This window comes from Prinia subflava, chromosome 1 (genome assembly GCF_021018805.1).
Source record: "Prinia subflava isolate CZ2003 ecotype Zambia chromosome 1, Cam_Psub_1.2, whole genome shotgun sequence".
Lineage (NCBI taxonomy): Eukaryota > Metazoa > Chordata > Aves > Passeriformes > Cisticolidae > Prinia > Prinia subflava.
In genome coordinates, this window is record NC_086247.1 from 66301898 (window position 1) to 66315560 (window position 13663).

The 13663-nt window shown below is 39.0% G+C and overlaps 1 protein-coding gene across 2 annotated transcripts in view; it reads left to right on the forward strand.

The window, feature by feature from the left end:
- Positions 1 to 13663, forward strand: part of EPB41L4B (erythrocyte membrane protein band 4.1 like 4B) — a 169367-nt gene that overhangs the window by 119504 nt on the left and 36200 nt on the right. For both annotated transcript variants that reach the window (XM_063398915.1, XM_063398925.1), the window contains exon 19: positions 3020 to 3087. In XM_063398915.1, the coding sequence (XP_063254985.1) occupies positions 3020 to 3087 (68 nt within the window). The remainder of the gene's footprint in view (positions 1 to 3019; positions 3088 to 13663) is intronic.

Here is a 13663-nt window from a genome sequence, read left to right on the forward strand (position 1 = left end):
ATTAGTGAATGCGATTTGCAGTGTTAAGAAGAAAAATAAAAACGACAGCTGATGACTTACTGACCTCGTTCTGAAACAAACAACCCAAAAGCCAATAAGCCAATAAGTGAAGCAAGGGTTGTACACTTTGTGATGGATGAAGCCCTCTGCAGAAGGGTTTGCAAGTATAGCATTTTCCCGTGTCTGTTCATCCATAGGTAGGGAAGAGAGGCACCAGGTGAGAAGAATGAGCCCATCCTTGTTAATATGTACCTGCCAATCCGCATCCCATGGCACCCTGAGGGCATGCCTTATCATCTGAGGCTGTTCAACTCCTCCATTTCTTTGCATGCTCCCTCTCTCTTTACAATTTAGAGTGGGATTACTTGCTCACTGGTCTGCAGTGCTTCCTTGTGGATATAGGATTCTTTTCTGATCTCTAAAACATGAGTAATAACAGAGAAGTATTCGTACCAAGAGAAATTCCTTATTGATGGAGACTGCTAGTCATGCTGCTTAGGAATATATGACTTCTTGAGATCCAGACTTAGCCTTCCAATGCAGAGAAGACAAAGGGAGAAATAATGTAGTCACAGAGCTGAGAAGCAACCAAGGGTCTAACACAGTGAACTCTCAGCTGGCTAACGAGATCCATGGCTTATAGCATTGAAGGAGGTGGAATTTTAATAATTTCATTACTGGTCACAACCGCTGCACTGCATTCTCGATCTCTGTAATCTCTTTTCTATTGTTGTGTTCAAGTGCATCTTAAAATGCAGATCAAATTATTTGGTGAAAATTGGAATTAACTAAAATTCATCGTTTTAAAAAGTAACCAGTTTGACACATAAAAAGCAGCTAGCTTGACAGGCTTAACAATAAAATGCTGCTAAGACATCAGTGTGGAAGAAGAGACTTTGCATTAAGTTTCTGACAGCTGGATTAATGTTTACAGATTTCAGAAACCAAACAGCTTTTTAAAAAGCATTATAATTTCTGTAGAACAAAGAAATATTGCCTCCATTGCTCATCTATGCCAACAAAGAATGATTTTCAATGCTTTTTCTCCTTAAAAAATTTTTTTCTTTCAAGAAAGCAATAGATTTTGAATAAGCATTATGCTAGACAGAGCTACTAGAACAGTAAAAAAAAAGGTTTTTAAAGCTGAGCTGAATTTCTTAAAGCTACAAATTTATTAAAAATTTAAAAATTGCACTCCTGATCCCCAAATGGTTTATGATGTGACACTAATTCACTGAAAACCTGAGCAGCAAAACATTTGGTAGCTGACTTACAATGATGGTGGTGGTGTGATTATGTCCCATATTTATCTGGTTCCTTAATTGCTGGAGTGTTTGTGCAGGACTGAGGAAATCTCTGCCTGAGGAAACCTCTCCCTGAGGGAGATTAAACCCAAATATGTAAGAGCACTACATTGGAGTGGAGCTTCTTTAGTAGCTACTGCTGATCCTGTTCTTCATGTAACCTAGCTGTAAACCAGCTTCCACTGTGTAAACTAGCCCCCTAGGAGAGGGATAAATGTGCTCATGAGGGTCAGAGGGTCCCCTCTCTGAGATGGTGGGTTTGGTATCAATATACAAGGTTCAACGGTACTAATAGGAAGGGATGAACTTCCTGCTAAAGGACTTGACTCAAAATGCCCTCTAACCCATCACCTCAGGGACTTGCCTGGGCTGGAGAAGACCCAGAACAAAGTTCAGTTTCTGTCAGGCTCCCAGTGGCTCTAGCTTAATTGCCCATAAAATTAATTGTGTGTACAAGCTGGAACAGTCCCTCCCCACCATGGCTGATAATCTGATAAATAACGATCTGGGAAGTGGCAATAAAGGTTCTGTTTTCTCTACCACAAGAGGAAAACAAACCCCAAACTATCACAGCTTGGGCAATTTCCCCAAGCATGGTATATCCCTACTGATATTTTTATTTTAGTTCATCGCTAAGGTATAGAAGAAACTCAGCTTCGATTTTGTTTCCTTTTCTTATGAGTACCCTCAAATGGAATGTATCAATTTTTACTGAATGGAAGGTCTTACGTAACATTACAATATTTTTACATGTCTGTAAAATCCTTTGATTTGGATTTGATGGATTTGAAGAAATCTGTTTCATCCTTTTTAAGAGGATTAGACTGACACATTTAATTTAATTTGATCTGGACCTACAGCCTCAAATTACTGTGGTTCAGATACTGAGCACTGAAAAATCACTCTGTTGTGGGACTATTTCAGTCCCCTTCTGTTCATGTAGTAGGGTGCAAATGTCACAGTCAGAGAAGTCCCTGACTAATTTGGAGATACTCATGTCTCTGTAGTCAGTATTTTCTGTAGCGGGGGGCAGTGTTGTCCTCACACTGGCATTTACACGTGGATTGTGGAATACTTGCATCTCAGATGAAAAGTATATCAACACCTGCTCGGATTGGGCATTTCCTAGGCAATAAAGCAATTCCCATGTAAGTTATTTTGCAATACTGGTATTTTCAACTCGACAGACAAATGGCATATGAGAGACAGGAGTCTGTAATTTAGCAGAGAGCAGTAGTGGGTGAGATTTTCTGTGAATTGTGCATACAGTGTGAATATATGTAGGGGATCACATTTTTCAGTTAGATTTTCAAAGACTGAATGAAAAGTTGGCATCATTATTTCATTTGGGCTACATAAATATTTATTCTACTCCAATTGAAAAGACAGCTCAACTACAGTATGTTTGTCTGTGTAGGTTTTGTATGATTTCTGCTCAAGTGCTTTCTGGAGGAAACATAAATGCCAGTGTTCCTTTCTTTATCCTCACTTCCTTACGCTACTGCCCTGCACATTGTACATTGTTGCTCATCACAGTGAATCTCAGCTGTAGGAGTTAAAAACCCAGAAAGATTATGTCTTTTAAATCTGGACAGAGTATGCATTTTGGGTACTGCAGTTTTCTGAGATGCTTACAAAAATATTTTTTTAGTAAACAGTTGTATTATCCCAAATGCATGGACACTGTACTAAACTTTGGCTCCTTCTTTTAACAGGCTGTGAAAGAAGAGACCTCTTTTGTAAATCCCAGTAAGACGTCCAGTCTGCAGGACCCTAATGTAAGGTCTGTTGCTTCTTGTCTGTAGGGGAAGCATAAAATTAATGTATGATTCAATGAGGCATTTCCCAAACATTATATTAACCTGTTGTTGCAGTTCAGTTAGCTCATTTCCAGGTTGCTGTATAAAGTTCACCATGCAATGACCTGAGGAGAAGGTGGTTGTCAGAACAGTACTTGTTTTACACATATATATCAGATACTGTTTAAGAATTGATAAAAGCTCCTTTTTAGAGATCAGACTGAGTGTATCTACTTGAATAAATGACAAAAGTTCTGGGTAAGAAATAAGGTCACAATCTAGTTACAATCTTAGAAAAGCTTTTTTAAAATAAGTCAGTTTTCATAAGTTTTCTATCAGAAACATGCTAGATGTCCAAACTGGAATATCTCTGTGTCTGCATTTTCCTGATTTGTGCAAGGTCTTTTCTTTGCAAGAAGAGGCATTTGGTATACAACCTTCAGAAAAATGGCTCATTTGCAGACAGTAGTGACTACTTTTGATTGTACTTTTCTTCTGTTGATAGAGGATAATAGATTTTCTTTATTGGAGTGGCATTTTGAAGAGGCATATTAATTGTAACCATTATTTGAGTGGCACAGTATGCTGTCTTCCAGCAGGGGATTAGAGTGGAGGTTACAGCAGGAGCATTTGGAAATCTCCTGCCTCCATGTGTGTGGTAATGCCATCACTTTGGACATCAGTGTTAAAATCTGAGGGGAGAGTTTGAGGGAAAAATATTACAGATTTACAGCATGGCTGTTAATCAGCTAATTACACCAGTGTATCTGCTTTTTATATATGTTCATGTGTATGTAATATACATATGTAGTGGAGCACTAGTCATCTCGTGATTTTATTTTATAACTTTTGGGTGGTGATTCTTGCAACAGAAAGCAGACATTTAATCACCTTATAGAAAAGTCTAGCTGAGGGGGGTAATGAATTATATTAGAAAAATTAAGTAATTCTGAACTCAAGAAAACCACTTATAGTTGGGAAAATTTGTCAACCTCTATTTCAAATGTGTATCTTTCTTCAATATGATAAATCTGCACTAGCCTTCAAAAGCCACTTCATTGAGAAATTAATTTCTGACCAGATTGGGTTAGCAGTGTTGCTGTGTTTGCTGAATGAAAGCAGCTACCTAGAGAAGGATGGTGGGGATGGTTGGTGGTGCTGAGGCAGGAGGAGACACGAGAGGCAATGCTATTGCCTCCCATGGCAGGGCCTGCCTTGCTTGCAGTGCAGTTGTGATTCCCAGTTTCCCAGTGTCTTATCTCAGGATACCCTGTGGAGCTGAAATGTCTCACCTGATAGGCCATGATTTCCTCATTTGTTTATCCAAGAAGCTGTAAAGTCTGTTTGATATAGAATCACCCATTTTTCTTCCATACCATTGCTCTTCTTAGAGCTCCACAAAACTTTAAGAAAATTCTTTTCTTAAGAAAATTCATTGCATACATTGGACAGTGACCTATTTCTTTGTTTAACTGGAATGGGTTTCATATGTTGTCTCTGCCACCACACCCTTTGTTGGTTTGCTGTCACTTCCAGAAGCAGTTCAGGAAGACCCAATTTGTATATCCCTGTGTGACTAAGAATGTGGCTACAGACATGCTTTCCTTAATCACTTCTGCTGAACTTCTGCATAACATCTGTAGAAAAGCCTTTTTACTCCACATTTTGGAATAGGTTCTCTGCTGCTGCATCATGTTGAACTGTCAATGAGTAGTGTGCTTTGTGATGTAAAGTACTGTTCAGCATGAGGTAAGGTTGGTGACCTGGGTGCAAAGCAAATTTCACTGTTTTCTTTTGCACACATCCAAGCTTATAAAATTGTAAAAGTCACTTTGGAGTTCTTGGTATGCAGTGTTCTGGCGTATATTTGTCTGATATTTATTTTTATGTGTGCTATGTCAAGCAGCATTTCCTCTACAGTGAGTTGTGCCAAATGAAATGGTATTGTTTTATTGCCGTGTCCTGAAGGTGCACATATACAAGTAATCAACGCTCAGGAATAGACCAGTTTTAAGGGATAGACCAATTTTAACAGCTTGCATTCAAAATTCAGAGAAAAATGCAAAATAAATCTAGAGTCTAACCATTCTCTTTCTCCTTCAAGCATCTACCCTTTCTGCAGGGATATATGCACTTTTGCAGCAAGCCAGCATGTGACCTATTTGCCAATAACATCCTCTGTAACCTCTGTCCTGTGGAATTTGATGGACATAAATGAGCCTTTGCTCTCCTAGGAATTGCATCTGAGTAGAGTTTGTTCATACTGGGAGACAAATTGTCCGGGAGCTTTGTTCTTCTCTTTAGCGGAGACAAGCAAAAGAACCCTTGGTAAAAAATCCTTCCACATGGAATATATATTTTTTCCCTGCAAGTGCCCATGCAGACATTTCTGTAAACAACACCTCTGTGAATCTTTGAGGACTCTTTGTTTGCTGAAATATCTTGCCGGTTGAAACCAGTAGCTGTCACAGCTTTTTAACAATACTCCACTCTTTTCATGCGAGGGATTTATAGCAGGGAAAATGACTCTGTGTATTTTTTGCACTGATGATTGTACAAAACACTACAAAATGCTTTGTTTTTTCTAAACCCAAGATATAGGGAAATTCATTCAGGCCAGCTAGTAAGCAAACATATGCAGTTTTGAACAGTAACTGAAGCATGAATTGTTCATATAAATAGGGAACTAGAGGATGACAGAGTTGTTTGATTAAAAAACTGTGCTCTCTTTGCTACCATTTTGTCTGCTCTTCCATTGCCATCCTGAATATTACACTTCTAATGAATTAACTGCTTGGATATGGCCTGTAATCTCCCTGAGCAATTATTTTAGCATCTGCCACGACAGACTCAATTTGGCTAACAATTGCTATAGCTCTTTGTAGAATTAGTTCTGGTTCAACTGGTAATTACTCATATGTATGTGTGGTATGGCCACTTTTCCTACAAGTAGATCTCCAGTCATTTTCTTGGGCATGGCCTCAGGATACTGTTGTACTTATGCAAAGCTGTCATGTATCAGGCAGTTTATCCACCTGTTTTCTGTGGCTTCTGGCAAACTCCAAACACTTCTTTATGTAAGTAATTTTAAATATGAAGAAGGGGGAATCAGAGCTGAAGCTTAAATAGCACTAATTTGTCAGCTTTCAGGAGGGGAAACCTTGTTAAATTTGCTCTCTCATTTGTCATACAAAGGCTGGAAGTGAAAGGTTGTCTCCTGATCTTGCTGCTAATGGGTAACCTGTACACACCAGATTAAGCTGCTGGAGGATGTGAGATCACAGGAGACTACAGTCCTCTCTCACTCCCTGCTTTTGGAGAGCAGTCCTGCATGTTTCTATAGGTTTTCCTCCTCTGGATAGGATTTCTTTTTTTCCTCCCAGACTGTTTCAAGTGCTGGTCCCAACATTAAATGAGGAAAAAGCTGGTGACTCAGTAACCCAAGATGTGCTGGAGTGTTCTAGCTTACATCCTCGTTAAACCTCAATTAAGGCTGATAGAGTGCACTATGAATTGGGACATAGTTTTACCTTGCTGCTTTGCTGATAACCTGTAACAGAGCTGCAGATCTGGACAGTGGCTACAGGGAAGTTGGATTGTTGCCTCAGCTGGATCCATCCAGGCTGCATGTGACAGAGCTCTCAGCTGAACAAAGTCAAATGAGAGCAACGAACAGGAAGGGAATTTCTCTAGCAGGTGAAATGGGAGAGCCATGAGTTACCTTGATAAAACACAGGAATCCTCTGAAGAAGAGACAGACCTTTTTTTTATTACTCTGTTTTAGCAGATCTGAAAGCATACACATTTTCTTCAATACCAAAGTAATATGTACTCCATAACTATACACTAGTATCTATATAGCTGGGCTGTATGCATTTTGGACAAGGCAGAAGAGAACATTGGTTCATTGGTTTTTGGAAGAAGAAATACCTGGGGAAAAATGTTATTTATGTATTTGCTCTATTGTTTTTTCTTTTTTTGCTTTCTCACTCTTTTTTTTTTTTTTTTTTTTTTTTTTGCTTGCTTGCTTGCTTGCTTGCTTGTTACACTGTCTGTGTTGAATCAAGAAGAGATACAGTTAGTTTGCAGTTCACATGGTGAGACATGCTTTGTTAAGGCATGTAGTAAAAATGTGTCAACACTGGGTTAGTTTGGAATTTGTAATGGCAGTCATTTTGCAAGGATTTTTAATGGTACTTCTTTTGGGACGTAGACCCAAAGTGTACAAGGGAAGAAGTGATCCTGTTGGTCCTTTTAAAGACCAACAAGAGGAATTCATCTTACAGTAGAGATAGAAAAGCCTTTCTAACAGATCAGTTTCTTCTTTAGTATTGTAAAAGAATCTGTCACGATGGCAAATGATCCAGAAGGGATTATGAGGAAGCAGCAGAGGTATTTTCCCATCTGTTATAGAATTCCTTACACTCAGGTATCTGTCTGTGTCCAGATGGAAGTGTTGAGGAAGAAGTGTTGTGGGAGAATTTGCTGATTAGATATTTAAATTCATCCAAGTTTGAGATTACTGAATGTTCTTCAATATAGTTTTCATAAGGCTCTCATCCCCTGCCTCCACCAACTAGATTTTTTGTATTTGATTCCTTTAGCCTTGAGAGATCAGGGTTCTAGCTGTCTGCCAGAAACAATGAAGGGAATATAACAAAGGAAGCAAAGTGTTGTGCAAAATAGAAAAAAATTAAAAATGTAGTCAGTAGCTTTCCTATCAGCTCTGGTCACACTTTCCTCTTGATCAGGGGTGTGTCCCACCTTCTGATTTGGGATGTGGAGGTTTCTTTCCTACAGCTTATCAAGGGAATGTGAATCACAGAGTCACCTTTTCACCTTTTTATAAACCTCACTCATTTCTCAGTAAAGGGATGGATGCTAGAAAGATAAACTTGTGAACTTTCTTTGCAGAAATTTATTGCCTAATTGCCAGCCTGCTTAATTGATTAAATATAAGGAATATATGGCTAACCACAGAACCCCATCAAGAAAATTTATTTTCTTATTCAAAGCTTTGCCAGACAGAAGCACCATCTGTACAGTCTTCCCAGAGCCTATACATGAAGTTGTCCTGAAAATTCTTTGAAGTATGTTATTTTTTCTGGCTATGACCACCTGCATAAGCCTATAGCATGGATACCTGTGTGCATGTGCGTGCAGATTCACACATACAGATTTGAACTGTATTTAAGATAAACACCTGCACTTTTTAAAATTTTGTTTGCTTCTTCAAACATATCTGAAGGCAAGCCCAAGTATGATTCTGCTGTACTGGCTTAAGGAATTCCAGATTTAAGAATTACACCAAAATGGTCCAGATGTTAGGAATTGCTATTACTTAGGACAAAGCAAAATACTGGCTATCTTTGGGCATAGCCTGTTTGCCAACTAAATTTCAATCTTGGGATAAGCCCAACAGTAGAAATGTTGGTAAAAATGCCCCAAGTTAAACAAGTTGGGTAAGGAACTGAACTAAAATTTGTAGGACAGGAATTACCTAGCAACAGGATTTGCTGATAATATACACTTTTCTTCATGTTCTTGTGCTGCTCAGGAAAACTTAGATATGGTATGTTTGGTACATGTAAACACTAATACCTTCTTCATCTGCTACATGTTAGTCTTCATTTTATGAGGGCTCAAGGCAGGACTGTCACCAACACGAAATCAAGTCAGCCATGGCTTTGTCTATCTGAATTTTGAAAACCTCCAAATACAGGATGGAGATTAGACAGCCTCTTACTCAAAATAGTGATCAAAACTGTAAACATAAGTTCAGTTGTCAGTCAGGAGCCCTCTTCAGCTGAAGCCCTCAAGTTAGCTGGTCAGTTATTACTGTTCTTGTTGCTGTTGCCACTTGCTGTCATGCACCATGTGGTACATTTATGCACTGCAATGTTTATTTCCCTTAAAATATGCTTTTGGATCACTGCCAGCTTTGGCAGGCTTTATATCCCACATGGTTCAGGATTTGTCTGTGGATTTCTTTCTGTTTAGACCAACTGCTGCATCACCCTTTGTTGATCCTTGTTATCCAAATTATCTCATCTTTCATAGGATTGCAAATAGCAATATTCTTCTTATGTGGGAGTAGGTATAAGCACCAGCTGGTGCTTTGTGCATTCATTTATTCTAATTCTCTTTGTAAATCTTCCCATCCAAAACCAAATTACGCCATTACATTGATACTAATTGCATTAGGAGCTGCTCAACACGTAATGTAAAATTAAATGTTATCTCATAGAGCTTGATGATGCTGCACACCAGAAAAGGAGGATGGAAAACATTAAATTATACCAAGTTTTATGGGGTGCAGATGAATCAGGAGAAGTAATCTCAGGCGCTCTTCTGAATGCCCACTGCAGAGTGAGCTTTGCTCATACAGATTGTCAGAGTGTGATTAACCTGCTGTGGCTTGTGCCTCTGAGGTGCACTGGGCTTTGAGTCTGGCTGCCTTTCAACTTATGGGAAAATGTCTGACACCTTTTGTGACCGAAGCAATACTTCTAAAGAATAACTTCCATGTAAAATCAAGGAAGGAGCATCTCTCAAAGTAATGTGTGCACTCTTGTGCTTTTCTCTCCCCATTCCCACCTGCATAAACTATATTAACGTTTAAATTGTCATCTTTTTCTTTCTGAGCTAACGTCTCACTAATATCCCTGCTGCAGTCTGAACCTGAACCATGTTTTTCAGAGAACTCTGGCTCTCTGCAGGTGCTCTCAAAATATGCCTGTATAAGCAAGGTGCAAAGTGTAGTGATGTTTGCCTGATCTGTACACAATTCAATCTGAAACTAGCACCTCAGTATCTGCTTTTATACACATACTTCCAGTGAATGTCAGGGTAGCTTTCATGCCAGCTGATATGTCACCTGGATGGTTATGGGCTGCTTTTTTCCTCAAGTTGAAGGCTTCAGTTCTTTAGAAAAATAGATATATCCAAAAGAACTTTCTAGAAGTTCAGAACTGAAGCTGATCAAGAATTATGTGCTTAGTTTTACCTGGCATGAACTTCAGTGAATTCAAGCAGGATGTTTTTTCTTAAACTCAGAATGGAGTTAACTTTGTGAGACAGAGTCTGAAATATTACTTCTAAATATAGTGTAAAATATTCTAGGTAAACTAAAATCATTATCTATGCTGGCTTCTTCTTAAGAAATTTGAATTGCTTTTTAAAAGCTCCTTTTCTCATTCAGTCTTTACCTTAAAAACATAAGAATAAAGAATCATTCTCCAACTGAAAAAATTCAACCAGCATTTTCAAAAATAAATATCTAAATACCCATCACTCTGGCCTCAGTACATGGACAGGCTAATGGATCTACTACTTGAGCTTTCTATAGGACCTTCACTCAGTAATTTCTGCAACAAAGTAATAACTTCAAGCTGAGCTCTGGAATAGCCTTTGCGTGCCAGTCTGCATCAAAGATTGCAGATAGCACACCTAGGTAAGCTCTTTGATTTAATCCTGAGTCTTTAAGACCTCTTTGACCTGCTGCCTGAAGACAAATGCTGATGAATTATTTGTAATTGTGTTCTTAACCTCCAAACTACAGAGAAAGGAGCAGTACTCAGACCTTTCAGATAAGGTTAAGCTGATGAAATACCAGACTCAAGGTGCATTTCTTTGACTCTGTCCTGTGTCCCCTAAACTGTGCCTAGGCTCTTTGGAAAGCACAGAATTCATAATGGCTGTTCTGGTTGCGGTGAGGAAGGGTAGGATTTGTAGCTCAGTTTGTCCTTAGATACCAGGTGTTGATCTCTTACATTACCCTGAGCTGTGAGAGAAGAGCACTTCCTGTATCATCATTATTATCATCATTATCATCATCATTATCTGTTGAATCACAGGAGCACTGTATTTTTGTCTAGACTGCACATACATTTTCATTGTAACAGCAATGGAGAGGGGGAAATTTTTTCCTTTACAAGGAACAGAACTCAATTTGTGAGTAAGAAAAGCACATAAGCTGTAGCAAGGATCTTTGCTATACATCTGCAATCTATAGGGAGGGGGCGGTATGGGAGGTAAAAAGAAGAAAAAAAACTTTATTCAGAAAATTTGATACTGGCAGTAGCTTTAAAATGTCCAAGCAATGTTTTGAAGAGCTAACCTGTCTTCTGAGAAAAGCTGCCTTATCAAAGTGAAAAAGAACATACTGTTTCTTAACTTCAGATGACCTTTGGAAAAGAAATGTGTGAAATCCCTAGAGCACAGGTTTAGGAAAGATTTGAGTGTCTGTGTTTGCTTAGCTTGTTAGGCTATGTCTTTGAAATACAAGCGAATGCATCCATCAAATATTTTTTTCCTTTTCCTTGCTTTTTGCTTATCCTTCCCAAGTTTTCACTATCATGTTCGCACTCAAAGGGAATTCTGAAGCCAAAATCAGCCTCTGGGGCTTTTTTTTTTCCTTTTCCCTGAGTCAGCACCTGAAAGCAGGTCAACTTTTCATGCAAGCTGGCTGTATCTTTGTAAATCATGGGGCTTTTATCCTCTATCTCTCGGCATCAGTTTGGGAAGACATGGGCAGAGGGATTGTTCCAGATGACAAAATAGGCACAAACAGAAGCAAAGAGGATAAAATCTGTTAAAGACCAATGCAGGAAGTGTGTTCCCCCAGCAGACTTTGGTGGTTTTAAAATTCTGAACTAGACCCTCCAAGGTAAGAGAAGTTAATTAATGCCGTTGAGTTTATTAGGTGCACAGTCATTTGATCCCACATGGCCCAATTGCCACGTTTCAAACAAACATGGAGGTCTGCCCAGAGCCACCTGCGCAGGGGACAAGGAAGCCACAGCACACAAAGGGTGGCTTAGGAGCAGTGCAGCCTCAGCTCTGCAAACTGGGCCAAGGTGGGCTGGGACACCCTGAGTCCCTCAGCATGAGCACATGTATTCTGCCCCCAAGGAAGGTTCAAGCTAAACCAGTGTACATCTGTGGTCACTTGAAATGTTCCACAGGGTAATGGTTGGGTTTTTTTTGGGGGGAGCAGTTTTGGTTTCAGTCACCTTCTTGGCTCCTAGTCTGAGAACAAAACAGATTCCTTGGGTTTGGGGGGGATCTTCCTCTGGGTTGTGTTTATGTTGCTGTGCAGGCTTGTGAAACAGGCTGAAGCTAGTTCAGGAGAGTGTGCTGGCTGTGGCTCAGGAGCGTGCTGGGGCTCTCAGTGCAAAGGCAGTTTCTGATGACCTGCCACTGCATGCTGACATTCGTGGTTGTTATTGTCATTCTCACCAGGAAGTGACAGATTTTTATGTAAGGTGCCAGGTCATTAACTAACTCTGTCTCGGTTCAGTACCTTCATTTGTATGCAGTAGTGGTTGGGTACTGTTACAGGAAAAAGGTTTCTTGTGAATTAATGACATTGAAAAAGAGCCTTCTAAAGGAACTGTAATACACTGTACATTTTCTTTTTCGTTTTAATTCTGAGTCTCACTGATCCTTTAACACTTTCAGTTTTCCTCAAGCTGTATACTTTGTACAGGGCTACAGTAGTTTATATAGCTGTGTAGTTTATATAGGACTACAAACTTGAAATGGTGATATCTGCACTTAATCACTCTATTTAAATAATTGAAATAATTACAGGGTTTCTCTTCAAAAATCATATCTTTCCACATAAGAATTCTGGCTGTAGAAATCAAAGGATAATAACAGAAGCTATTCTGCTACGTTTTCTGGAATATCAATGAGGTTTTTTTTAATTTCTGTGATATTAAAAGCCTGCCATTTTTAAAACACAGATCAGGCAGTGGGTTGATCAAGCGGAGCATTACTTGCATCTAGTTGTTGTTGAGAAAGTAGCAACAGTTTTGACCAGGTTCAGACTGAGGAAAAGTGTTTGGAGATGAAACAGGAGCTGTGATGGAATTTTTAGTCTGGTGTGGAAAGAGGTAACCTAGCAAGGTTTTAATGAGCACAAAAATCCAGCTCTGCAGTTGGTAGGACTAGTCTAACATTTCATCTTGTGCTAAATGGCCTCTTTGGGTAGAGGCATTGCCACGGGTCGTTTTCATTCAGGGGTAACTTCAATTTACATCCTAGCTAACCTGCAGCTTCTCAAAAAGTGCAATAAATGGTGCTTGTGTCTCCCTCAGAGGCCTGATAAATATCAGGGTAAAGGTAGTTGCTGCCATCAGCCTCTAACAAAAATTATGGCAAAATTTTATCATAATGAGAAAGAAGATTTTCCTTCTAAAATGGTATCAATTTTGCAAGTGAGTGGAATACTTCACAGGTGTAAACTTTATCGGCGAATGACAATGACTGCAAAAGGAGTAGGTGTGCCTAATGTTTACTTGGCTTTTTTTTCCTACTGGAAACTCCGCAGCATTCAAAGGAAAATAATAAGCTTTTATTTTTTTTTAATTGAATTAGAGAGTAGGTGCTGTTTGTATGTCAAACATTTGATTTACAGTTGAGTGAAATTTTTCATGTTAAACATTTTTTCAGTGTTAATTCAGACTTAGAATTTTAAAGTTTTTGTATTTATTAAGTGAGTTTTATAACTTGCTTTGAAATCATTGTAAACTGCTTTAGTTACAAAATTACACT